Source organism: Vicia villosa, unplaced genomic scaffold (genome assembly GCF_029867415.1).
Source record: "Vicia villosa cultivar HV-30 ecotype Madison, WI unplaced genomic scaffold, Vvil1.0 ctg.001670F_1_1, whole genome shotgun sequence".
In the NCBI taxonomy this organism is placed as follows: domain Eukaryota; kingdom Viridiplantae; phylum Streptophyta; class Magnoliopsida; order Fabales; family Fabaceae; genus Vicia; species Vicia villosa.
In genome coordinates, this window is record NW_026705694.1 from 216036 (window position 1) to 243086 (window position 27051).

The 27051-nt window shown below is 35.0% G+C and overlaps 2 protein-coding genes and 1 long non-coding RNA gene across 3 annotated transcripts; 1 reads left to right on the forward strand and 2 right to left on the reverse strand.

Moving 5' to 3' along the window:
* Positions 1 to 1231: 1231 nt before the first annotated feature.
* LOC131636226 (ent-kaurenoic acid oxidase 2-like) lies at positions 1232 to 23728 on the forward strand. Its single transcript, XM_058906866.1, has 8 exons — positions 1232 to 1458; positions 7270 to 7594; positions 8224 to 8628; positions 8716 to 8772; positions 9310 to 9388; positions 23232 to 23338; positions 23428 to 23546; positions 23638 to 23728. Exons 1-8 carry the CDS (start codon positions 1232 to 1234, stop codon positions 23726 to 23728), a joined length of 1410 nt encoding a protein of 469 aa, XP_058762849.1.
* LOC131636231 (uncharacterized) lies at positions 13069 to 13418 on the reverse strand. Its single transcript, XR_009293985.1, has 2 exons — positions 13358 to 13418; positions 13069 to 13273 (listed from the first exon to the last, which is right to left on the reverse strand). It is a non-coding gene; the product is annotated as an uncharacterized LOC131636231 (long non-coding RNA).
* A 280-nt stretch (positions 23729 to 24008) lies between the features above and the next one.
* On the reverse strand, positions 24009 to 26705 carry LOC131636233 (protein DUF642 L-GALACTONO-1,4-LACTONE-RESPONSIVE GENE 2-like). Its single transcript, XM_058906870.1, has 3 exons — positions 26539 to 26705; positions 25209 to 25703; positions 24009 to 24614 (listed from the first exon to the last, which is right to left on the reverse strand). Exons 1-3 carry the CDS (start codon positions 26621 to 26623, stop codon positions 24094 to 24096), a joined length of 1101 nt encoding a protein of 366 aa, XP_058762853.1. The 5' UTR covers positions 26624 to 26705; the 3' UTR covers positions 24009 to 24093.
* Between the last annotated feature and the right edge of the window lie 346 nt (positions 26706 to 27051).

Consider the following 27051-nt stretch of genomic DNA (forward strand, 5'->3'; position numbering starts at 1 on the left):
CCTTTAATTCCAATCGAAGTTACTTTTTCCTGCATTTACTTTTCATACACTATCTTTGCATCATTTTAAATTTATCTTTAGTGTCGAAACACTTACCAATAAAGAAACCTAAAAGAAAAGCTATACACATATGTCCTAGAATCAATCTATTTGATCATGTAAGTAACCAAAGTATCAGTTTTGGAAGACTAGTAGTTGTTTACCGAAATCCAAGGTAAACTCCAAGTAATTACAATTCAAAATTGTCTGAATATCGAAGACACGTGGAAATCAACCATCAACCCGAAAACCACGTAGAAGGATACGTGTCGGACATGCAGATCATCAATATTAAAAAACAATTATGCTTTTACTAGTATATATAGATAATTCTTGTACAGGGATTAGGGGTTACAAATCACATACAAAACTCTTTGGACTCGTGACTCATTTTGGTCTCTTAAATTAAAATAGTATCATATTGGTCTCTTAACTCTTCAAAATATATTATGTTAACTTTTTTCATCTAATTTCTGACGAAAAAACTCAAAAATTAGCTGCTAAATTCGTAGATAGTTAGACAAAAAATGACTAACATCGTATGTTTTGAAGATCTAAAAAGACAAGTATGATACTTTTTAAATTAGATTAAAATGAATTTCAAAGCTAAAATATGATCGAGGAAAAAAAGTATAAAACATTTGTTTATCTAACTAAAAAAATCTTAAGACTTTGTTTTGATTGTTTTGATTTGTAGAATGCGATGGAATGAAGTGATACAATATAGAATGAAATAAAATTTTATCATCTGAATTAGTTGAAATCAGATGAAACAGTGCAAAATAGAATGATATCTATTTCATTTCATTGTATCATTTACCAACCATTTTCTAACGTTCGATTTAGTCAAATGAAAGAAACATTTTTGTTTTGTATTAAAATATCTAAACAATAAAATGAAACCTCTAACCTTAACCTATTCCGTTCCACCCTACTAGTTTTCAATCCGCAAGGTTTGTTTTAAAATATCAAAAGGCATCGTTGTATTATGTACTGAAAACATACAATAATGATATGTATTTGTTTCACTTATTTTTGTGTGACATGGCTTAAGGTTGGTTCAACGTTTGTTGGCTAGTAAACAGAAGTTGAAGGAATAAACCATGAAGAATCTTACCTACAAAGAAAGGAGTACTATTATAAATATAACCATCACACAAATATCTTAACTAGTGAAAAAAAGTTGAGAATAATGGATGCAATATATTTAGGGTTGTTTGGTGTAGTTATTGGGTTTGTGCTATGGTGGTGGAATGAATATTGGTATGTTATTTCTCTCAAATTCAAGTGCTTAAAATCTTCAACAAAGTTGCCACCAGGTCATATGGGTTTGCCTTTCATTGGAGAAATGATTACTTTTCTTTGGTACTTCAAAATTGTTCGACGTCCAGATGATTTCATTAATGCTAAAATACGCAAGTAAGTTTTCAATTGCAATGAATTACTAATTTAGTCCATCTAATCATAAATAATTGTCATATTTTTTATATGGAAAAACGTCTATAAAATTGTTTAGTATGCTAAAAATAAGAATCATTTCAAGATCACTTTATTGTTGTTAAAAATATGAGATTTGACTGAAATAATTAATCAATATCATTATTAATATAATAAATAAACATATATTGAAAAGTAAAAATTTTCCAAGTAGTTGTGAAGGTAAAATTTGTTAGAAAAATATGAAGTTGATTTAATTTTTTATTAAATTTTAAAACAGATTTTTTATTAAAATTTAGAAATTCAAAAAGAAAAATTAATTTTTTTATTAATGCAAAGATGTCGGTATCTATGTCCGCAACCGCTACTTCAACTATCATTATCACCTATTGATCATCATTTTGATCAAGTTAATCATCACTTTAACCACTACCAACCACCACAATAACTACTTCTAATCACTAACGTATTCACCTAAGAGGTGTTTGTTTCAAGGTTACAAAAATTATTCTTTAGAATAGTATATCTAGAATTGTTATTCCTTGGAATTTTATTCCAATTTATGTGTTTGGTAAGAATTTAGTTTACAAGGAATAATAATAAAATTTGTTAAATTTAAAACTATAAAAAAAATAAAAAAATAATAGTAAATGTGAGTGATAGTGGGAAGTTAGAGTAGGTTGAATTTATTCTCATGGGAATGTTATATTCCCACCCATTAAGTCTTGGAATAAGAATGGAAAAATCATGTGTAAATAAGAATCCTGGGAACAAAAGTTTTCTTGGAATAATTATTTAAAACTTGAATCAAACATGAGAATTTTGCATTCCATAGTCTTATTCCCAGGAATAATTCTTGTAACCTTGAAACAAACACACGCCTATAATCTTCAATCTAATCACCTTAGAAACCACCATTATGATCACTTTGTTCATTAGTCAATATCACTATGGGTAACACCGACCACCAATATGAACATCGTCGATCGTTACTACAATCATCTTTGATTACAGACATATGCTCATGTGCTTAAGAATAATAACAACCAAGGCCAAATAAGAGTAAGGACACTAGATCAAATCGCCAGCGGACAGGAACACTACCTTTTGCTCACTTAAAGGATAATTAGGAGTTGCTCAGGTTCAACAGAGCCTGTGTGGGAGTAGTGGAGAATCTATGCATAAACTATAATACTCAAGACATCTTCAACATGGAGGGTTACTTTGCGATCAAAGTGACACCATTGGGAGCAAATATATGCTTGCTTGAAGAAAGGGAGGAGGGATAACTCTCAGCGCTTACGGAAAGTGAAGGCGACTAGTTAAGGCAATGGTTTTAGGAGGTCGAAAAATGGAAGTATGTCCACAATTTTGGAAAAATCTAAAAACATGGTCTTTATGCAGAAAAATAATGGATGCGACAAGCAAAGAGCAGACAGGGCTTTCAATCCTTTAAGTTTGGTCCGATAAATAATGATTCATTAACATTGGTAGCCCGAAGTAAAAGGAGTCATGAATTCTCAGAACTTGGAAATGAATAGAGATCAAGATGTATTCCGACCATCCTACTTATCATCTCTCTGACCTCCAAAACATATGAGATAAAAAAGACCGTAATTCCATCATTATCTAATAAATCACATTCTTCAATGGATAAACTTTTTTTGGGGGGGGGGGGGGGGGGGGGGGTTTGCATTGTGTTAGGATTCAACTTCAGATACGGATGTGGTAGAAGAATGTTGAAGTATCATACAAAATTTAGGAAAAAGGCTTTAAAGTATAGAGTAAAAGGAATGGTAGAAGATAACATGCATATGGAGGAGATTAAATGCATGGAGGTTAGGGATCAAAAAGGAAGAAAATAGAGGGAAGAAAACAATAATGGTTCATCATGAATATCATGTCATACCACATTTGCAGGTGTGGAAATCCTATCAAAAAGAATGGATTTAAATGCTATTAAGAAGGAGAATGATATAAAATAGCAAAGTACTTTAGTTAATAGAGGAGAAATGTTAGAATTTAGGGAATTCATAGAAATCTTGGATCTAGTGGATGTTCCCTTATCTGGTAGCAAGTTTACATGGTTTAAGCTGGATGGAAGTGTTATGAGTCGATTGGATGAATTTCTTCTATCAGAGGGGTTGATTGAGAAATGGAAAATTGAATGTCAATGTGTAGGAATCAGGGGCTTAGCTGATAATTGTCGAATTTTGATTAGAGGTATGTTTCAAATTGGAGCCCAGAGTCTTTAATATTTGATACCACTATAGCTAGGTACTTTTAATAGTCCAAAAATATCCAAGTGAACTACAGTTAACCTCTTATTGACTCTCATAGGAAAACTAGAACTTAAAGTTAATCTAGTTTGCTTCCCTGCCAAGCATATAGTACATTAAATTCCATAGATATGCATCTTAGGAACTCATATCACAATTCCTTTGGAATTTAGTTGACTCGAGATTTTGTAGTTTAAGTGACCATACGTTTTATCACGTAACTCATCTTCTTATTCATGTGTTGTCATAGCAAAACAGTTTAAATGTGTTGTCTGAATACATGTCTTGAAAGTTATGTTTCTTGACAAACAATACTTAAGGGTCTCTCTCTTATTGGAGTTAAATAGCTTCTAACAATCATTATTGATGATTATTGAGTAGCCTTTTTCACCAATTGTCCCACACTCATTAGGATACATTGCATGTCAAAGACGAACAACACATTTCTGATTATTGTTGTTTTCTCGTATTTTCTTAGTATGACCACATGTCCCATGCCTTATGCTAATATGGATTTATTTTAAGCTTATTTTATACTAGTATCTTGCATCAAAATCATTAGTCACTGCTTTTTCCATTCATGTGATTGCTACAACCAATATCAAGATGCCAAATTTGAGAAATTGAGACCTCAATATCAATTTAATTCATTAGCATAAATGGATATGAGTTTATGCCAGAGTATTCTAAAGATATCTTGACTTCTTCTTAGCCAATATTGGAATTTTTCCTTTGTCTAGCGAATTTTCATCAACATAATGTGTCCGCTTCTCACAATTGTAACATTGCACCTACTTTTTATCAAAGTTATTTATCTTGCATTGGTTCTTGAAAAACCCTCATCCATTTTTGTTTGATCATTCAAGATTGTCTTCAACCTTTTTTTATTCCGTTGATTCGTGCCTTTGTTATTCTTCCATTTTTCTTGGTAGATTTATGTTTCTTGAATTTTGTCAAGAGTGCTTACTCATCTTGCCTCTCACTTTCCGTTTCTGCTACCTTCATTTCATGAGCTTCAGGTCTACTCTACAAGTCCTCAACCTTCATGTTATACAAATAATTTTTATCTTCTATGGTCACCACTATGTGATCAGTTGAAGGAGGCAAGGTTCTCAATATTTCTTTAATGATCTTCAATTATCTAAGAGATTCACCACACTACTTCATTTGGTGTATACGAGTTTTTAATCTTGAGATGTAATTGATGTGGTGTAAATCACAAGTATACGAATCACGTCAGAGTAATACAAAAGATTATCGTTCCCACAAAGACCAAATGTAAATCTATCGATTTCTATTGTTAAGGTGTTTATATAAGGCGAATCGAATCAATATTTGAGTGCATAAAAAGAAAGTAGGTATGAAGGTATGAAAATACAAGTAAGAGAAACAGGCTCGAATGTAATTCAAAACAGTCGGACAATACTCCTTTAGTCTCTAAATAGAATTACTTATGGGCAATATTTTCTACTCTTTGAAAAAGTATCAACTAAACGGGAACTTGTCGCTTTCGTGTACTAAAAACCAGACTTACTCTCTAATTAATGTCTTTCATTGTCACTTATAAAAGGTGCTTATCGCGTTAAAGTAGTAAGTCTAATTTTAAGAAATTGAATTATTGACTTAGTAGAAATTTGTTTTAACTTGAAATATTTAACTTAAAAGAGGTTCATGGCTTTCTCTCAGTGAACTGGATTTCAAACCCACAAACGCGTCCGAAAGTAATTTCAAAATCATTTTCTAAAAGTGTTAAAGATTCCTAAGTAACTAGCCAAAATTCTTTCCCTCTTTTTGAAAAGTCAAAAACTAACCAAGTTTAACTTTGAAGGTTGGCCAGTTTTCGATCTTATCCAAAAAAAATTAGTACAAAAAACTTATGTTAAAAGTTAAAACTGACCCTAAAGTATTTCTACAGGTACATTGTGTGGAGTATCATCGTGACGATGATCCTTACATTCTAACCTTTAAAAATTTAGCCAGACATGTAGACGGAAATAAGCATGTTAAAGTTTAACATATTAAATTAGCAATAAAAGCGATTAAGAAAATAAATTAAAACTTAGAACAAGACAGATAATAAGTAAAATGTAAAAATAAACTTAAATATAAAAACCTGCTCCGAACCAAGACTTGAGTCTTGTACAACTGAAAGTAAATTCGACTGGAATGAAAATGGCGGCCAGATTAAAAGTGCTCCAACCTAATCAACAACTAAATGTGCAACAATCCCTCAATGTGACGAATTGTTGCTTTTATAGATGGTAAGTATAGGCTTAGTGTTGTGAACTAAGTTGGATGAAGCAAATGAACACGAGCACTCGTATTTATAATTGAACCTCAAGGCAGGATTTTACATGAGTGTCCTCCAACTCCTTTTGGGCGGGATTGCATTTTGTGAAGATGGCAGCCGCCGAGGGGGGTCCGCGCCTGCCACCTTTGAAAAAAGGGAAGGTTGTGGGAACGTAGCAGTTGTGCCCCTGGTGAAGGAAGACACGTCATGGCGTCTCCTAAAGCGGCCGCCAAGTTGAACGCCATGAGTACAATTTCATTGAAAAACTCGATTTCTTGGCCTTTTAGCTTCGTTTGTTCAAGGAGAGGTCCAAATGATCATGGCACCTGAAAGTAAGATAAAAACAAGCATAACATAAGAAAATAATACTAAAAACTATAAGAAACATGTGCAATTCGAGTCAAATACATAATGTGTTTCATTGTTATCAGTAATCACCTATTTTCTCATCATTCTTCATTAGTAACATATCAAGTTGATTTATCAATGATTTCAACTTCACCTTTTGACTTTGACAACAAGACCATAGTATTATTCCAACTTGTCCCTTACGGCCTTGGAGCTAGTTTCACTAGATATCTTTTCAAAAAATTTTGAATCCACACATTGATGGATAAGGAATAATGCATTGTAGTATCTCTTCTTGTTTTCTTTGAAATTTTTCCTTTGTGTTTCTCTTGCATCTTCAAGAAATGCAAACTAGTTTCTACTATATCACACGCATCTTTTGCACCACTATGATTGAACTTACTTCCAATCACTTGAATCGCTAGAATCGTTTTTTATCTTGATACTAATTTTTTAGGGATAACTTGTTATGAGAGAGAAGATTGAGAAAAAAGAGAGAGTATTAAATGAAAAGATAGAGATTATATTCATGAGGGAAGAAGTGATTATTATTAATTCACATATATCTTTATATAGTTATAATAAGTTGTTACTTGCACACCAAGCAACAATTTACACAACAAACTTTAAAAAAATAGAGAGGTTTAAAGGTTTTTATGTCATAATTAGAATAGATATCCAAATTGATTATTGAAACTGTAAAATTCTTTAAATCATTACTCAGAATCCTTATCAAACATGCATCACTGACATTATCAATCTAGTGTCAAATTTATCCATAACGTTTCCAACATAATGTTATTATAGTTATAGAATTTCATATTGCTTATATTCATTATCATTGTGACACATGATTTTTGATAAATAATGAAACAGATATGGGGATGGAGCAGGCATGTTTAGAACACACCTATTCGGAGCACCATCCATCATAGTATATACTCCACCTATAAATAAGTTTGTGTTATTCTCAGAAGACAAGTTCAGACCAGAATGGCCCACTTTTGAACTTACGGGCCAAACTTCATTGTCGTCTGTCCAAGGAAAAGCTCATACACGCCTCCGCAATGTTGTTACGAATACTATTAATCGGCCTGAGGCCCTAAATAGTATCGCTGTTCTTGTTCAGCCTCACATACTCGCTGCTCTACGATCTTGGGCAAGAATGGGTAAAATCAAAGCAAAATTTGAAACCCAAAAGGTATTTATATCTTAACATTTAAATAAAATAAATGTCTTGAATTATATCAAATTACAGTAAAATATAATAAAATTAGTTGTATAATATTTTTCAACATATTTTAGTAGGACATACTTGTTATGTTTAGGTTTTCACCATGTAGGGGTGGCAAATGAGCATGTTCAATCTGATAAATACTTCCCTCTAAAAACACGAAGAAAAAATAGGGAGGGGAAAGGAAGACTTAATAGAGATTCTGAGTCTAAAACTTTGCCTCGCTCCGTAAAAAATAAGGGATAGGGAGGTGCGGGTCCTGCATCCCTAAAGCCTAAAAGTTGGAAGATTTATGTTAATGTCTGCACTAGCAAAAGCTAAAAAGTGCAAAGCTAAAACCTTGATCTGACCTACAAAAAAATGCGAGAAAAACAGACATACATGACTTGTCCGACCTATTTTGTCACCCCTAATACCATGTCATAAAACTATTAAAAAGTTCTTTTATTTGATGGCATATACGGTCATCATTAGATATTGATGTAAAATTATTTTCCGTGAATTTTTTATTTTCTTTTATAATCATGTGAAAATCTTCACTAAACACTAATTTGGGACTTTTAAGATAATAAAGTTAACCAATATTGAATATTAAGATGACATTTGATATCATTGGAAAATTATTCATGAGCAAGGAGCCAGGCCTTTTACAATATTCCTTGGATAAACTTTGTGAAGGCTTGCTTCAAGGAGTGAGAGCCTTTCCAATTAATATTCGGGGTTTTGCATACCACCATGCTCTTCATTGTAGAAGAAAGCTAGAGGACATTTTTTACATGGAATTAGATAAGAGAAAATTAATGAATGAAGATAAGGTGGAAACAATTGATCTAATGGATGGGTTTATGCAAATTGAAGATGATGATGGAAAATTGAGTGACAATGAAATTGTAGATAACATTATCTCTTTGGTGATTGGTGGATATGCCACTACTTCTCTTGTATCTATGTGGGCTATTTATCTTCTTGCAAAGTATCCAATTGTGCTCAAAAAGCTAAGGGTATAAACAAATTTGTGTCTTATAATCATAACTTTAAATTGTGGTTTTACAACAAGATCGTGATAATAACTGTTGTTTCAATTGTAGGAAGAGAATACAAATTATACAAAGGAGAGTCCTGGGGATTATATTACAGCTAAAGATGTTTCAAATTTAAAATATACAAATAAGGTCTTTCACTTGTTGTGTGTGTTTATGTGTGTGTGTGTGTGTGTGTGTTTATATATATATATATATATATATATATATATATATATATATATATATATATATATATATATATATATATATATATATATATATGAGGAGGGTTATATTTACTCCAAGAGTAAGTGTTGAACACTTACTCCAAATCATAACCATTGATTATCATTAATCCAACGACTTTAATTAAAGTTTTATATAGAAAAATATTTCCAAAAATAATTAGATTAATTGATCAATTAAAACCGTTAGATTAATGAAAATCAATGGTTAAGATTTGGAGTAAGTGTTCAACACTTACTCTTGGAGTAAATATAACTCTTATATATATACATATATATATATATATATATATATATATATATATATATATATATATATATATATATATATATATATATATATATATATATATATATATATATATACCTTAATTAATTATATTAACTGTATACATATATTAATAATTGTACACAGGTCGTTGAAGAAGTTATAAGAATGGCTAATGTTGCGAGTTTTGTTTTCAGAAAAGCTGTAAAGGAAGTTGATTATAAAGGTACGTGTTTTAAATTTATTAAAAAATTTACTATTCTACTTATCTCTTTTCTTTTCACCTATATATAAATTATTTATATATTAATTTAAGAAAGGAATATACTATGAAAAAAATCATAAAACACTCTATTGTAAACCATTTTCATATTTGTTGTCTTATAAAAGTTTCCAATAGTGATACATTTGCTTATTCATCATCAACTGATTCTTTAGAGCCATTTATTTTGTCAAGAACCCTGTTCTGGACCGGCCCAATCCAGTCAAATTGGGCCATTCCCGCCTTCGGCCCAATACGATTCAGGACCCGCGTGTTAGTTTCCATCCGACCAGACTGGGCAAACAGGCCAAGTGACCGACCACAAGGACCCCTCGTGCCTGGTAAACAAACAGTCCACGCGTCTCCTGAATATCCGCCCCAGAAGGAGGAGTCCAATTCGCTCGTTAAAACCTCCTATAAATAGCCCTCTACACACAGAGGGCAAGGTAATCTTTTTCTTACCACTAAACCCTATTACTTTGTTGTACCTTGTGGAATACATACTTACTTTGGCATCGGAGTGCCTTGCAGGTACAACCCCTTTTTTCCCATCTTCATCATCCCGAACTTCAAGCCTTCATTGTTGCTGGTCATCTGATCTGCTCGGTAAGATCAGTGGCGCCGTCTGTGGGAACTCTAGCTCCCCCGTTCCTCTTTCTTGCACCTTATTGATCCATTCTTGAATCTTGCAAGAACCCAGGAACAAAAGCTCTAACCAAAATCATTACTCATGGCCGGCAATAACGAAGATCCCTCGTCATTAGACGCTGCAATTCTCAAGAAAAACGACATCTCCATCGTTTCTCCATCTAGAAACACCATTCCTCGAGACGGTGTCACAGCATCCCCTTCCCCTAAAGATCTCCAAGATGATCAATCTCATCGCTTCGAAGATACAAGCGGGAAAGACAACCACGAAGAAAATCTGGGCAACCTTTTCCCCTCAAAAGGGCAGACTCCCTCGGACCAGAGACTAAACGCTGTTCTAGCTGCTCTTGCCCAGACCAACGCGCTCCTGCAACAGCAAAGTAGCCGAATCGGGGCCCTCGAACAGAAGCGTCGTTCAAGAACTTCCTCCGATCACAAAACCCGTACTCGACGCGAAGGGGTCACCAAGAAACGTCCACGGTCCCCTTCCCCCAAGAAGAATGGGGATCCATCTTCCAAGAAACGATCGAGCGATCAGCATTCCCGTCATCGCTCGCAGTCCCCCCGGCCAAGAAGGAGGTCTAGATCACCCCCGGGTAAACACGACGACAACCAGAGGCGACGCAGGCGCAGCCATAGTCGATCTTTTTCTCCCTCCGCCAGCGACGACGAGGAAGAGCGCCATGGTCCTCTATCCCAGGCAATTCTAGATGCTCCCCTACCAACTAGTCTCGAAAAACCCCCTCCGTTAGGGACATACGACGGGACCACAGATCCAGACGAGCACATCGAGAACATTGACGCCCTTCTTGACTACAGAGGAGTGCCCAGCGCCATTAAATGCCGCTTGTTCCCGACCACCCTATGAAAAAGAGCCATGACTTGGTATAAAATTTTGCCAGACGAATCCATCACATCATGGAGGGTGCTCGGAAAACTTTTTTCCAGACATTTCACGGCCTCCCGAAGACACCCAAAGTCAAAAGCCTCTTTGGAAGCCATTATCCAAGGAAAGTACCTTCAATTAATAATGGTCCAACTGAAGAAATAATATATGGTAATATAAGTGGAAATGATAATGAAGATTTAATTAGAGACTATGAAGATGAAGAACAATAACACCAATTAAGAAGGTCATCCAGGATACATAACATGCAAATAAAAATATCCTGCAACGGGATTTGTGTTACTCGTTGATGGGGGGAGAACCTGAGTCTTATGAAGAAGCTATGGTGGATAAACATAAAAGGGACTGGTTGAAGGTCATGCAAGAAGAAATGAAATCCTTGCATGAGAACTTGAATTATAAGTTGGTTTATTTACCAAAAGGTAAAAGAGAACTCAAAAATAAATGGGTGTACAAGTTAAAGACTGGGGAGAATAAGTAACAACCATATACGTGGCAAGATTAGTCGTGAAAGGATTCAATTAAAAGAAAGGCATTGACTTTGAAGAGATTTTTTCACCCGTGGTAAAGATGTCACTGATTCAGGTAGTGCTTGGTTCGACGTCAAGTTTAAATCAAGAAGTGGAACAACTATATGTGAAACCTGCATTTCTTCATGGATATTTAGAAGAAGATTTTATATGGAGCAGTTAGAAGAATTTGAAGACAAAGGAAAAGAAGACATAGTATGTCATTTGAAAAATAGTTTATATGGACTTAAAAAAGATCCACGTCAATGGTATAAGAAGTTAATTTATTCATGATTGATCATGAATACCAAAGTAATAATTATGATAATTATTTGTTTGTGAAGAGAATTGATGATGGTGAGTTCATCATACTACTCTTGTATGTTGCCAATATGTTGATTGTAGGACAAAATAGTGAGAAGATCGACAAGTTATATAATGAAATGAAGAAGTATTTTGCTATGAAATACTTAAGACAGTCAAAGCATATTCTAGGCATGTCCATCTATCGTGATCGGAAGGAACACAAGTTGTGGTTATAACAAGAAAAATATATCGAGAAGGTGTTGGAGCGATTTCACATGGAAAAGCCAAAGTCAGTTGCTACTCACTTTTGTCTTAGTTTAAAGTAGAGTCCTACAATTAAAATTGAAAAGTAGGAGATGAAGAATGTGTCATATGCCTCAGTTGTTGGAAGCTTAATGTATGCAATGATATGTACAAAAGCATATATAACACACATAGTTGGTGTTGTAAGCATATTCTTGGCCAATCTAGAAAATGAGTGCCAGAATGTTGTGAAGTGCGTCTTGCGATATCTTAGAGGAACTTCCAAAATGAGTTTGTGCTTTAGAAGTCAAAAACTTGAACGAATTGGCTACACAAACGCAGATATGGCGTGAGATGTTGATTATAGGAAACCAACTTATTGATTATTGATTACAATTTCTAGGGGAGTTGTATCATGACAGTCGAAACTACAAAAGTGAGTTTCTTTGTCTATCACATCACTACAACACGGAAGGACTTTAAAAGCGCTTTTTTTGGCCGTTAACAGTGCTTTAAAGCGCTGCCAAAGCCAGCGCTGGCGTAGGCTACGAAAGCGCTTCTAAAAGCGCTCTGGTAGACCCCCCTATGAGAGCGCTTTTTCTGGAAAAAGCGCTCTGGTAGCCCCCCCCCCTACTAGAGCGCTTTTCCAAAAGCGCTTTGGTAGGTTGCTTTTTTTTTATCTTTTTTTTTTTATCTTTGGTAGCGCTTTTTGTAACAAAGCGCTTTAGTAGGGGGACCTTTAAGAGCGCTTTTTAAAAGCGCTGTCGTTGCTAAATGAGATATTTTAAAGTGCAGCCTATAATTTCAGCCTCCCAGATCGACCTGTAATATTTTCGACCTGTAATATTTTCAACCTGTAATATTTTCGACCTGTAATATATTTTCAACCTGTAATACTTTCGACCAGTAATATATTTTCGACGATATATTTTCAACCATAGGTAGGACTATATATATACTAATATAACACCATTATAATATCCAAAATTATATATATACATCATTATGTCAATCAAACTAAATCTCTAACATCAACAATATTATACTTCAAATATTAATTGGCAACAATATGAACAAAGTTAGTAACCATATATTCTGGAGTACTATAATATTCTCTTCAAATCGACACAAATCCTACTACATGAATAGCTGATGAATATAAAATTGACACAATTCCTCTTTGATTTCTTCCAACTTAAGTTTCGGGTAAGAAGCAGCACGGAATTCGTCAAAGTACTACAGAATAAAAACATAATATGAATGATTTAGTTAAATGTAATAAATTATAAGAAGTTATCTAATTAAGTTATAAATTCATACCGTGATTGGAATCTCTAATTGATTCATTTGAAGGATTTCTTTCATAAACCTCAAAACAAAGTATCTGCAGTCTGAACTGTTCCGCTGTATCAGACACTACATAGAAAACAAATAAGAATTTATAGTTGTCTTGTTTTATCAAGTAGCATAAATATTATAAGCAAAATTGTGAAAAATAATGTACCTGCACTTTGATCCAAGTAATGTTGTTTGATTTAGTTCGGGATACCTGTGCGTCTCGTTGACTTCAGAACACTTGTATTGATCTAACAAAAATATAAAAGCATATATTTAGATCAATCTCACAAATAATTATATATATAAATATACAAGAATATTTAGAACGATCCCACTTACAAATCAATAATTTCCTTCATAGCCGGATAATTGCTCCACTCACCATCTACCGAATTCAGAAAATATACAACTTCTCTTATCGGGTTGATAGCAAGCAACAACCAGTGTGCTCTATAAATTAAAACAATAGGTTATATAAAAATTTTGCTAAGCAAAAGAAACAAAGATTAAATGAACCAAGAATGAGAAACTAACCCTACTGGTCGGGTATTATACGCCCAAAGAATCAGACTTTCTGTATTGCCGGATGACATGAATCTATCGACTAAGCGCTGTCTAACTGATTCCAGTTCCGAATCAAGTGTCATTCCGCTGCAATGGGCGGAAGACACGAAACGGAATCTGTTTGACAATGCAGTCCCGCGCAACACTCTGTCATGCAACAACCTTAAATAAAAACATTATAAACATATTAGTGGATGAGTGAAAAACATAATAAACATAATGTGTAAATAAATTTTTCGACTAATTAAATAATATATCGGAAGGGTGAATATTACCGGATGTACGAGTGCATATTAGCGACGCCTAGTTGTTCTTGTGTAAAAATCTCTTCCAAGTCATCTATTGCAATATGTGAAATGAATTCAACACCAAAGATACCTTCCTCCATATTGATTTGACGGAGAGCACCTTCCTTCAAATCGGACATATCAACAAGTGTTCCGAGCGTCGTCCGATATCGAGGAAAAAAAGCACCACCTATTTTTGCCGCTTGCTTCGGAGGACCCTTAGGCGGTACGCTACGAACCACCTGTGTCACTTGTTGTGACTCCCGAGCAGATGCCTAAAAATCAAATAACGATCGATAAAATATAAAATCATGGAGTTTTACATTCAAATTATATATTAACACCTTAAATGTACCTCTTTTAGTGATGCAACAGACTCCTCCTCCTGTAAAATCCCTTTGCCCTTAATTGCGGGTTTTGTAGGAGCAGTCTAAAATTAAAATGTAAAAAATAATTAACGTAACGGTGCAAAATTGACATTCGAAAACTAAATGATTCATAATAATTTTGAATATACCTCATCACCAATGATAATGAGCTCCGAGGGCCATGCAACAAATGACCCTATTGCATCTCGCAGCAATGTCGTCTCTGAGACCATGTCAGGTACCGGTAGCACCGCATCATGATCTAATACAACATCCACCGATACTTTCAGGTGTCCATCCGGGAGCGGTCTATGGTGAAGTAAATCTCCCACAGTATTGTGCACTTTTCCCTTGCCAACTAGGCGATAAGACGGTGACGATAAGTATAGTTGGCAAGAAGAAATGCCCTAAACCAATAGTAAATATAAAGTCATTATCGTTAATAAAATAGAACAATTTGTAAGGAAAAGAAATTTATAATTACCTCGGGAAGCTTTCTTTGACAGTTGAAACTAGCTTTATCACTAGTTTCTTTCACCGATGCAGTATTGCACTTTTCTCTCATATACATATCTTTATCTCTTTGCAATTCAGAGACTTGTGCTTGCAATTCCGCCAACTTTTGCAACACTTCTTCATTTGAAGGATTTCTTCTCCTAGGATGCTTGTAAAAAGAGGTTGGAGTCACACCATGACCCTTACCCCTCACCCGACCGGGATACTCAGGAGCATCTAGTGCTCTACTAAGTATGCTCCTATCATCCTGGTCCTCACCGGTGGACACCGATTGCGACAATGTCTCATGTAATTCATTTACATTTCAATAATTATTAGTGGAGATAAAAAATCATTTATATATTAAAAAAATTTGATTTAATTAAAGACACAGTATTATACTTACACATTCGGCATAAACTCTCTGAACATCGGGATCGACGGCTCGATTCTTGCCCACACGAGCTTCCTTCCACAACACATGTTCAGGAAGTGAAGTTTCCTCACTTTTAGACTCCTCTAACTATGCATTGACACAAATGATAAAATCCTCAAATAAAACACATTTAGACAATTAATTAAAATGCATTTCTATTTACTTACAAGTTTATCCTCTAAGCGTGCATATCCCATACGCCCTTTTTTGTATGGATACGCGGGTTTGGATGCTCTCGCACTATTCGTGGCACTCCTTTTCCGAAAATCTCCATCTCTTTGATTTACAAACTCAGCCCAATCTTTTTCATCAATGAAGATCTCATACTTTTTTGGCCGTCCCGGTGCCTCTTCAAGAAAGTTTCCATCTTTATCCTTAAGATAGGTGTTTGTCAAAAAAGCTTTCCACCCTCTATATCTTTTGCCGGCCAAACTAAGTATGTATCGTCTACGATCATCTGGTATCTCAAAAGTCCTCTGCAAAAAAACATACGCATAGTGTGTTAGTATAAGTAATTTAAACAATTTATCGTCAAGATAATAACAACAATTAACCATATATGATATATACCTGAAGCTCGTCCCAAATCGCTTTTTTTTTCGCATCCAACTCTTCGCTTTTCAGATTCCATTTAGCTATGGAGACCGGAATATGCATACGAACAAGTGTACCAATATAGCTTGTCAACTTTGCAGAATTTGGACCAATTGCTTGTTTATCAGAATTCCAATCCAAATGGTATACTAATCCTTGGTCTCTATGTCGAATGATTCCCTTCATAATGGTGATGCCTCGTGCAACTTCTTTTGCTTCAGGATCAGGTGGAGCATTTGTATCCGTGGCATCTCTTTCTTGAGCATCTCTTTCTTGTGAGTTTTCTTGTGAGTTTTCTTGTGAGTTTTCAGGTGGAGCATCTCTATCCGGAGCCATTGAACCTGTATCAAACAAACTAAAGCACATTAGTACACTATTAATAAGCTAACAATCTATACAAGTCAAATGGAAGTCAAACCATGCATGTACAAGTAAATCGGAAACGAAATCGGTACAAATCAAAATAAGCGTCAAAAAAGAAAGTTGTCGGAATTGAACGAAATTTACATGGCTATGGTAAAACGTCCCCACGGACTCAAAAATAAAGTCGGTTTTCCGAAATTCAGACCCTAAGCCCGACTTTTGATTACGGGCAGAAGCAAAACCGATAAAAAAGCAGTCCCGAAATGTAAAGATAAGTGCATGAGCAGCTCCGGAATAGTCAAAATAGTATAGTTACATGTAAAGAAGTCAACAAACGGATACATGGTTCAAAAGTTATGTACAAAACGAGAATATGCACCAAAATTGAATAAGTACTATACTATTGAATAAAACAATCGGTACAAATTGAATAAAGCAAATTTGTCGGAATATGTATACTATTACCTTTATCACTAACGTCTCTTTCTTTTCTTGGTAGGATTGTGTTCTACGCGTCTCTTAACAATGCGGACGGTTGGATTGATCCAAATACCCTCATTATGATCATTTCTAGTACACGATTCATTCTCATTTTGATCGTTTCTTGTACAAGATTCAATGCCAACACCAATATCACCTTGATCTTCAATGTTTTCATCAACTATTTTGTTAGATAAAAGCACTATAGACCATTTCGTACTTGTCGGATCATTGACATAGAACACTTGTTTAGCTTGAGAGGCTAGAATGAAAGGCTCATCTTTGTACCCTACCCTATTGAGATCCACTTGCAAAAATCCTGACTTATCCATTCGTATGCCACTATTATTTTCAACCCACTTGCAACCAAATACAGGAATCTGAAACTTCGCGTAATCAAACACCAAAATGCGCTCGATAACCCCAAAATATGACAAATTTGCAAATTTCGGATTTAAGTCATTCGCACTTGATATGTGCATTGCTTCAACTACCAAGGTAACACCACTATTTTGCATAGTACTTTTATCATCCTGTTCTTTGGTATAAAATGTGTATCCATTAATTGCGTATGCGCTATAAGAAAGCACAATTACACTTGGACCATAGGCTAAACATCTCAACCTTTCTGTTACTGAAGCAGGATCTGAACGATACTTTGAATAAATATGATCCCTAAACCATGGTATGAAACTTCGATTGTGCTCTCGTACTATCCAGTTCTCATTTCTATTTGGATTTAAATCTCGGAGAACAACCTTGTGCATTTCAACATACGGCTCAACCTCAATCTCATTGTGCAGAACATACAAGTGCGCTTGATCCCGTTCGACCATTGATACTGTCACAACTTTATTTCCAATTAGCCTTTTTCCTTCTTTTTTTTCGACAATATGAGATTTGGGGAGTCCAATTGATTGAACATTTGACAGATATTCAGTACAAAACTCAACCGCTTCTTCAACAACGTATCGTTCGGCAATACAACCCTCCGGTCGACTTCTGTTTTTCACGTACCCTTTTAATATTTTCATATAACGTTCAGCAGGGTACATCCATCTCATATAAGATGGTCCGCACAATTGTGTCTCTTTCACAAGATGAACGACTAGATGAACCATTATGTCAAAAAACGAGGGAGGAAAATACATTTCAAGATCACATAAAGTAACAACTATCTCTTTTTGCAATGTTGGTAAGATCGCGGGATCGACCACCTTACTGCAAATTGACCTGAAGAAGAAACACAGCTTAGTTATTGTGCTTCTTACTTTTTCTGGCAGAATAGAACGTATACCTATTGGTAAAAAGTGTTCCATTATAACATGGCAATCATGCGTCTTCAAACTCTTTAACTTGAGGTCTTTCATGGACACAAGTCTTCTAATATCTGAAGAGTAGCCTTCTGGAACTTTAACTTCACTGAGGAACTTACACAATGTTTTCTTCTCCTTTCTAGATAGAGTGTAAACAGCAGGTGGCAGATATGTTCGTCTTCCTTTCGTCACGGGTCCCAATTCAGTTCTCATTCCCATGTTTACCATGTCCTTCCTTATGTTGAGGCCATCCTTAGACTTTCCTTGTATATTGAGTAACGTACCTATGACGCTGTCAAATACATTTTTTTCAATATGCATAACATCCAGGAAATGTCTTACGTACAACGACTTCCAATATGGAAGTTCAAAAAAAATTGACTTCTTCTTCCACCCACCCTTGACAAGTGAATGTGCAAAAGGCTTGCCAAACTGAGTGCTCACATCTTTCACCTTTTCAAAAATTTGATCACCTGACAAAAAAGGCGGGGCTGTACCATGTTCGGCCTTTCCGTTGAATGCTTTTCTCCACCCACGGTAGTGATGATTAGAATTTAAGAATCTACGATGGCCGAGAAAGACATTCTTCTGACAAAGCTCCAATCGTGTCGTATCGGTTTCATCTTCACAAACGGGACACGCCTTTTGACCTTTATTGCTGTACCCGGATAGATTTCCGTATGCTGGAAAATCATTAATTGTTCCAAACAACATCGCCCTCAAGTTGAAACTTTCCTTCCTATACCCATCGTAAACCTCCACACCGTTCTCCCACAAAAACTTTAAATCTTCGATTAAGGGTGCCAAGTATACGTCTATGTCATTCCTTGGTTGTTTAGGCCCAGAAATTAGCATAGATAACATCATGTACTTACGCTTCATACATAGCCACGGAGGTAGGTTATAGATCATAAGAATCACAGGCCATGTGCTATGCGAGATACTTTGAATACCATGCGGGTTCATTCCATCAGTAGACAATGACAACCGAAGGTTTCTTGCTTCTTTTCCAAATTCAGGATAATCAGTATCAACTTTCATCCATTGTGGTGAGTCTTCCGGATGTCGCAACTTTCCATCAATAATTCTTTCATCTGCATGCCAAGTCAAGTGTCTTGAATCGGTCTCACTATGATACATGCATCTAAATCTCGGAATTATAGGAAAATACCATAAGACTTTAGCAGGAGACAACTTTTTCTTATATCGAGGGGCACCACATTTAGGACACTCATTCAACGCTGCATACTCGTTTCGAAACAAAACGCACTCGTTTGGACATGCATGTATCTTATCATAGCTCATGCCAATAGAGGACAACATCTTTTTGGCTTCATACGTTCGATTGGGAAGAACATTATCCTCTGGTAGCATATCTTTCATAAGGGCTAATAACTCTGTGAAACTTTTATCCGACCATCCATTGTCCGCCTTTAAGTTGTACAACTTTAACACCGCAGACAATCTTGTGAATTTTGAACAACCATCATACAACGGTTTCTCTGCATCGCTTACCAACCTCTCAAACATTTTGGGACAATCCGCAAGATCTTCTTCAAGCGCTTCTGCAATCTCTTCGACTCGATCGCAATCGTATGTGTCTGTGCAATCGTCGTTTGAAGCATACTTCCTATTACAACTCGACTCAGCATTCCCGTTACTTTTCTCACCATGCATTGTCCAACATGTATAACTTCTATCAATTCCAAACCGTAGTAAATGGGATGCCAACTTATTCCCGTCAAACTTACCCCCATAACAGCAACCCAAGCAAGGACACGACATTCGAAGCGGGTCTTTGGAGTGCGCAACCGCAAACTCAACGAATTCCCATACCCCTTTCTCGTACTCTTTCGACAATCGGTTTGAATTCATCCATGTCTTATCCATGTCTTAATTAAGCTAAACAAATGCTTCTTGGTTTCTCTATCAGGTACTAAGGAATTCTGTCAAGATAATAAATAGCTATCATCATAATAGAATACCTAATCAGAATACCTAATCAGAATACCTAATCAGAATACCCGATTTCTTAAAGAAGACATTACCTTGTTTCAAGGTAATATAAGTCCACAAACCAAAAAATTGGTTGAGAGACACTAAATTGATATTAAATAGAACCATAAACAATAAACTATAAGCAGAAAATAACAAACTATAAGCAAGAAGAAAGGGATAGTAACCTGAGTTAGACTTGATGTGGGAGATGGTAGGTTTGAATCGGCGTTGTACAAGTAGAAACCAGAGACTTCAAAGTAACTGTGAAATTAAACACACACACACACACGATGCAGTTAAATACAAATATCATAAAAGTGAAGGAAGTAATTGCATGTATCTAGTTACATATAAATAGACATTTATATAAATAATGCATATATGCTCCACTGTACCAAACAAAACTCATGTAACTAATGCATGCTAACATAAACTACAAGATATTTATGTAAGAGCATCAATACAAAAAGAATAAGTCACAAATCTATAACATTGACAACACTAGAAATTGTGTCAATGGAAAGCAATTAATTACCTGTATAGTAGAAAGCAACTTCTTGAATGAGATCAAACTTTCACTCTTCACAAGTAACCCCTATCTAGCAAAGATATTCCTAAAAAATATAAAATAAAAAACTTAATTGAAGAATATAAAAATTAGGTCATAATCCATAGCTTAAAAAAATCAGCATTGTATCATTATGTCAAATTCATTCAAATTCAAGTAAACTCACAAACTAACACAATTTTCAAACCAAAAATGAAACAAGATGCAAGAAGTCACATTGTACCATGAGAAATTGGGTTCAAAACAAGTTCTAAATCCCTAAACCAACATCCCGGACAGCCATGATATACGTATAAATTGGCTCTCAAAATTCACTTCAAACAAGTTCAAGATGAAAGAAAGTAAACTCAACCATAGCCAAAAGACTAAATTTATACCAACAATGAAAATGAGGCAATAAAATCCAAATAAGATATTTTATAAAAATGACAATCCTAATCAATTTAATAGCAGAAAAAACCCAAATGAAAGGCTTATTCTTACCATTATGGTCATGAAAACAAGCAAGCCTTATTCTTGTTGGATACAAATATAATGTTAAGTAGATAAAACAAAGTATTAATTCAGCTTTATAACTGTAAAATACTGCCACACAAATCAAGGAAATTTTTCTTCAATGTTGAATTTGGGTAAAAAATTATTTTCTACTTTCAAGAATCTTCAGGCTAGAAACAGCATGAATCCATATATAGCTAGCTACCTTACATTCTACAAAACCTTCAAGAATCACAGGCTAGATTCAACAGTGAGTATTCCAAGCACAACAATGCAAAAGATGGCTTATATCTATCAAAATAATAGAGAAATGTTTTTCACCATGTATATACAATGAACAATAACAGGATTAGAATCGGATGTTCTTGATTGTACAGTCACATTGTAGAGTAAAGCTTTGGATAAGTTAGAGTTAGCATCAACAAAACAGAACAAAAGAAAATATTCAATGAAAAACATTCTAAAGACAATACACTCTAAAGACATTTAATCAAACATGTAATATGCTTAGTTGAAACCCTTAAAACTAAACCCATAAATCATTCCCAATCTTAATATGAAAATATAAACTAATGGAAATATAAACTAAACTAAACTAACCGGCGGTGGAGAAAACGAGTGACGGAGGGACGCCGACGGAGGAGAGAACGACTGACGGAGGGACGCCGACGGTGGTGGCTGGCACCGATGGTGGTGGACGGAAGGGCGATGGAGGATGATACAGTGAGGGTTTTTCGGTTGCAGTGAACAGAAAACGAAAGAGAGAAAGTGAGAAACAGTAACCGGTGAGAAGCGTGTTTTTGTTTTTAACTTTTAGTAATAAAGGCTACTAAAGCGCTTCTGAAAAGCGCTCTCATAGCCTGGTCTATACCAGCGCTTTTGACTAAAAAGCGCTCTCATTAAACCCCCCTATAGCAGCGCTTTGAAAAGCGCTTTAATATACCCCCCTTACCAAAGCGCTTTTTAAAAGCGCTCTCATACCCCCCCTTACCAAAGCGCTTTTTAAAAGCGCTCTCATACACCCCCCCTACCAGAGCGCTTTTTAAAAGCGCTCTCATACCCCCCCCCCCTACCAGAGCGCTTTTTTTCATCATTTTCCCTTTGTTTATTAATTTTGTTTTTAGCGAACCCTACGAGAGCGCTTTTTGCTAAAAGCGCTTTAGTAGCTGCGCTGCTACAGCTTAATTTTGGCGTAGTGCATAGACGAAATTCAATGCAATAACATAATTTTGGAAGAAAAAATTATCGATTAAGCAGTTCTTGCATGAATTAGGGAAATAACAACAAAATTATGTTGTGCATTGTGATATTCAAAATGCAATCCACTTGAGCAAGAATGTGAGCTTTCACTCGAGGTCAAAGTATATGAATGTGAGATGTCACTTGATATGAGAAATATTGGATTACAAGCAATTACAACTTGAAAAAATTCATACTGATGATAATTGCTTAGATATGATGACCAAGATCTTTACTTGAGGATAAGTATCAGTTTTGCAGAAGTGTTGCTTTACTGATGGAGTCCTCCACCTAAATAAGAAGGGGAAGATTGATGGATTTCCTCTTTTAGAGAGGAAAGAAAAAGAAGCATATGCGTGAATAATAAATAATTTTTTTAGTAAATTGATAAAAAGAAAAAGACAAAATTCTCCTTGAGAGTGAAAGCATCTTGAGAGAGAAAAAAAAAAGAAGTTTAACCACTATTTACATGGGTGAGATTCTAATAATCATTTTTGTATTCACATTTATTTACGATATTATCCTTATTATTATTATTAGTTTACATTAAGAGTTTTAATTAGTATCTTTTTCAACCCAACTAATATTAGAATATATTTTTTCTAACATTACAACTAATATTTTTTATCTTGAAAACACAATTTCTTTTGTAGGTTATAAAATACCAAAAGGTTGGAAAGTAATTCTCTTCCTTCGCTATTTCCATACAAACCCAAAGAACTTCAAAGATCCCATGCATTTTGATCCTGATAGATGGAATGTATGTTTAGTGACTATTCTTCATTTGAGTTTCAATCTTTTTTATACTAGTTAATTTTTTTTCTTCTTTCTTTACATACAAATTCTTAGGAACCAGCCAAGCCTGGAACATACCAAGTTTTTGGTGCTGGACAAAGACTATGCCCTGGAAACATGCTTGCAAGACTTCAATTTGCACTTTTTCTTCATCATTTGTCCATAGGATACAAGTAATTTTTTTGATTTTTCACTTTCATAAATATGTAAAATTCTTTTACTTACAATCTAATGTTATTTTTGTATATGTGTAAATTTATGAAGGTGGGAGCTCATTAATCCAAACGCAGATATAATTTATCTTTCACATCCTGCTCCGGTTGACGGGGTCGAGGTCAACTTCGGAAAATTGTGAAGAAAAAAATACGAAGAATAAAAGTGTTGAACAAGAGTGTTGAACAAGAGATAGTTGAATTAGTGCCGTTGGTTATGGATAGTTTCTTAATTGTTTAATAAGTAGAATGTCGCGAGTTGAAACTTACGCTAATATAGTTTATGTCTAATATCTCTACACAACTATTAATTGAAAATTTAAGATTTAAGATGGTAAAAATTGAAAGTTAACAAGTATAAGAGAAATCTAAAAAGGAAAAGTAAATATTCTTTGAGAATATTATCTTTAATTCTTCATGCAATTATACAAAAGAAAGAACTTAAGTGACTTGCTAAAATCTCAATTGCCACATCTTAAAAGTAAAAGTCTATAACTCAATTACATATTTAGGCCAAAGGGGACACAATAACCTGATCAAGAACAGGACCACAAAGAGAACCAAAATCATCAATTCTAGTATGATAGAAAGAGCTATAGAATGTGAGTCTAGTCCTTGGTGCAACAGCTTTGAACTTGAAACTCACAGTTATGAATTTACCCTTCCCTTCAGATTTAAAAGGAACTTTAAAAGTGTCCTTTGCAGCAAATGCTTCAACCAGCATTGATCCGTGGCAGCCGTTTTTCGCGTCTCCGACCGAGAATGTGATCTTGTAGACTTTGTTGGTAACTGTTCTGATGATTTGTGCAATCGCGCTTTCTCGGCCGGCGACGAGCTCAACTGCGCCTAGTCCGAATGGGATGTTGAAGTGGTTTGCGTCGATGAATTTTACGGCTTTGAGTGACTCGACGATCCAACCGGGGAGCGGTGAGAAGAGATCCTGTTGTTGTGGTGGGAGGAGGACGCCGTTGGTTGAGTTGAAAATCGGGAATGGACCCTCCTCAAAGCTAGGATTTTTCACCAAATTAACTGCAATAAACCATAGATTATGCAATGATTAGATCACAAATAAGATATTGAAACATTAAACACCAAAAGAAATGGCAAGCAAAATCAGATAGATAATATTATGTAAAAAAAAAATTTGAAACTATGGTATCCGGCCTTGCGACCAGACTGACTAATCCAATGAGACCAATCTCACTGTCCACTAACAAAGGGCCTATTTAAAGTCAGCGCAAAGCTCTGCGTGGACTAATTCAACACAGGAATTGTTAACACTTAGCGGAATTCAAACCTAAGACTTTGAGAGGAGCACACTCTCAGGACGATATTATTACATATCTACTACGCTAGTCAGTGTCCAACACAACATCGCCACATAAGCTTACATTCAACGTGTCTCGTAAGCATGTCTGTGTCAGTAGTTTGTTTATAGGTAGGGATCTAATATCCTTCAACTCTATAGATGTAACTCAACATAAATGCAAATGCTAACAAACACTTCAAGAGCATTAAATACGGAATCAAAAATGGAAAGTATTTATCAAAAGTTCAACTTATTTGGTCAAAAAAGTACAAGTTATAAAGTGAGTTTGGTTAGTAGTTGCAAGCATTCATTACCTCTTGTTGGCATTGGAGGATAAAACTCTCTAATAGCAATAGCATCAAGAAGAGGACCACAAGCAGCATCTTCTTGAACACCAGGATTATGAAAAGTCACTTTAGCAACATTAGAAGTAGCCTTAAATCCCCAAGCAATAACATCGCCATTGAGACTATACAATGTTTGCAAAGGAACATCGCCGGTTTGTGGAGGCACAGAGATTCTCAAAACTTCGTCTTGTGCACAAGTCCTCGATGCACCAAGGATTAAAGCGTAGCGTTGACCGGGTCTGACCTTGATTGTTTGAGAAATTGAGGCTTCGTTTCCTAGTCTCACAGCATGTGTTCCATGAGTCACTGGGAAATACATTCCTCCTGGTTGTGGACCTCCGGATACATACTCAACCAAACCGTTGATTTCCCATTTCGGTAGCGAATATTTTCCTATGAGCTTTGTTTTTAACAGATCTTTAGGGTTTGGTTTCTCCTCGAAGTTTCCATTTTGAAGATAAACTGCAAAAGATCAAAAAATTTCACAAAAACAAACATTATATTCTATTCTAGTACTAGTACACTCTAAAGCAATAAAAGATCTTAAATAGGATCGATCAGCTTGTGAAAAATCATAACATTAGGACCGTTAGCACGGCGCGTAAGATCTTACTGAAGGTTAAAATGATAATTTCAATTTTCATATATATACTTATACAAACACAGAAAAACATAAAAATTATAATTTGGGCCCAAAAAAAAGGCCCAGCACGTTTTGATCTTACGATCCAGCACTTGATCTTGACTACACTGCTCTGAAGTGTCATTCAACGAGGCGAATATTTTGATCCTTAGATAATAATCTATATCATGTGAGAGTTATGTTGACAATATCACCATTGAAATTCATTGAATCTGCGTGTTCACTAAATTTTAATGGTGAAATTCTCAACACAACTCCGTCATGTCACATTGAAGAATGTTGCGGACTCAAATCCACATCACTACGTCAGATGTTCCTACACAACTACAAACTGATCTGACTTAATGGAACAAAATTGGAAAGACTTACACAGAATCCAAAACAGAAAATAACTATAAAAAACAGTATAATATTTGAAGTAGAAACAAATAAATTGCTATAAACTTAATAAAAAACCAGATCCAAGCACAGTAAAGTTCATAAAAAATTGACTACATTAAACACATCAAAGTAAAGTGAAAAAAACACTCAAAAATATTTAAAAAAAAAAAAAAAAACACATAAAAACCAAAATGTATGTAAAATATCACAGAGTAAAACTTATCCAATCCAAAATATGAAAATATGAAAACAAAGAAAATGTGAACAATATACCTTCTGGTATTCTAGGCTGAAGAGAAGCAAAAGCTGAAGCAACAAAGAGAAAAGCTAGACAAACTATAGAAAGAGGCACCGCCATTGGAGGTTTGAGCTAAGTGTGGAAGTTGAAGTGAAGTAGAAAGAGAGGTTGGGTTTGTTTTTATATTGGAGAGAGAGAAAAGAGTTTAGGAAATTATGATGGATAGCACTCACCAAAAATCACGTAGAAAAAAAGCACTTTTTTAATTGAAAATTGTAGAAAAAGCTATTTAGATGCACATGTGTTGTGTCTAAAGTTCAATGTTTTGGTGTATTTTTTTCAACCGGGGTTTTCTCCATAATTCATGCTGTGGGACTGAGAGCATCTCTTAATAAGTGTTGTAATTCTACTTTAGTAAGTAAAATTAGGTTTGATGTTTGATTTTTTTAAGAGAAAATTTAAGTGTGCCTAATGTTTTAAAAATTGGACTCGTGATCAAGATTTTAGATTTATGGGTGAATCACCAGGTCATTAATTAATTTGCATGA

Bases quoted from the DNA above. Each gene is read 5' to 3' on its own strand.
- LOC131636226 (XM_058906866.1), top strand. From the start codon at position 1,232: ATGGATGCAATATATTTAGGGTTGTTTGGTGTAGTTATTGGGTTTGTG. The intron at 8,629-8,715 runs GTATAAACAAAT...TTTCAATTGTAG, and splicing joins TTGTGCTCAAAAAGCTAAGG to GAAGAGAATACAAATTATAC. The intron at 9,389-23,231 runs GTACGTGTTTTA...TTTCTTTTGTAG, and splicing joins AAAGGAAGTTGATTATAAAG to GTTATAAAATACCAAAAGGT.
- LOC131636233 (XM_058906870.1), bottom strand. From the start codon at position 26,623: ATGGCGGTGCCTCTTTCTATAGTTTGTCTAGCTTTTCTCTTTGTTGCT. The intron at 25,704-26,538 runs GTATATTGTTCA...GATCTTTTGCAG, and splicing joins TCAGCCTAGAATACCAGAAG to TTTATCTTCAAAATGGAAAC. The intron at 24,615-25,208 runs GTAATGAATGCT...GGTTTATTGCAG, and splicing joins TCCTCCAATGCCAACAAGAG to TTAATTTGGTGAAAAATCCT.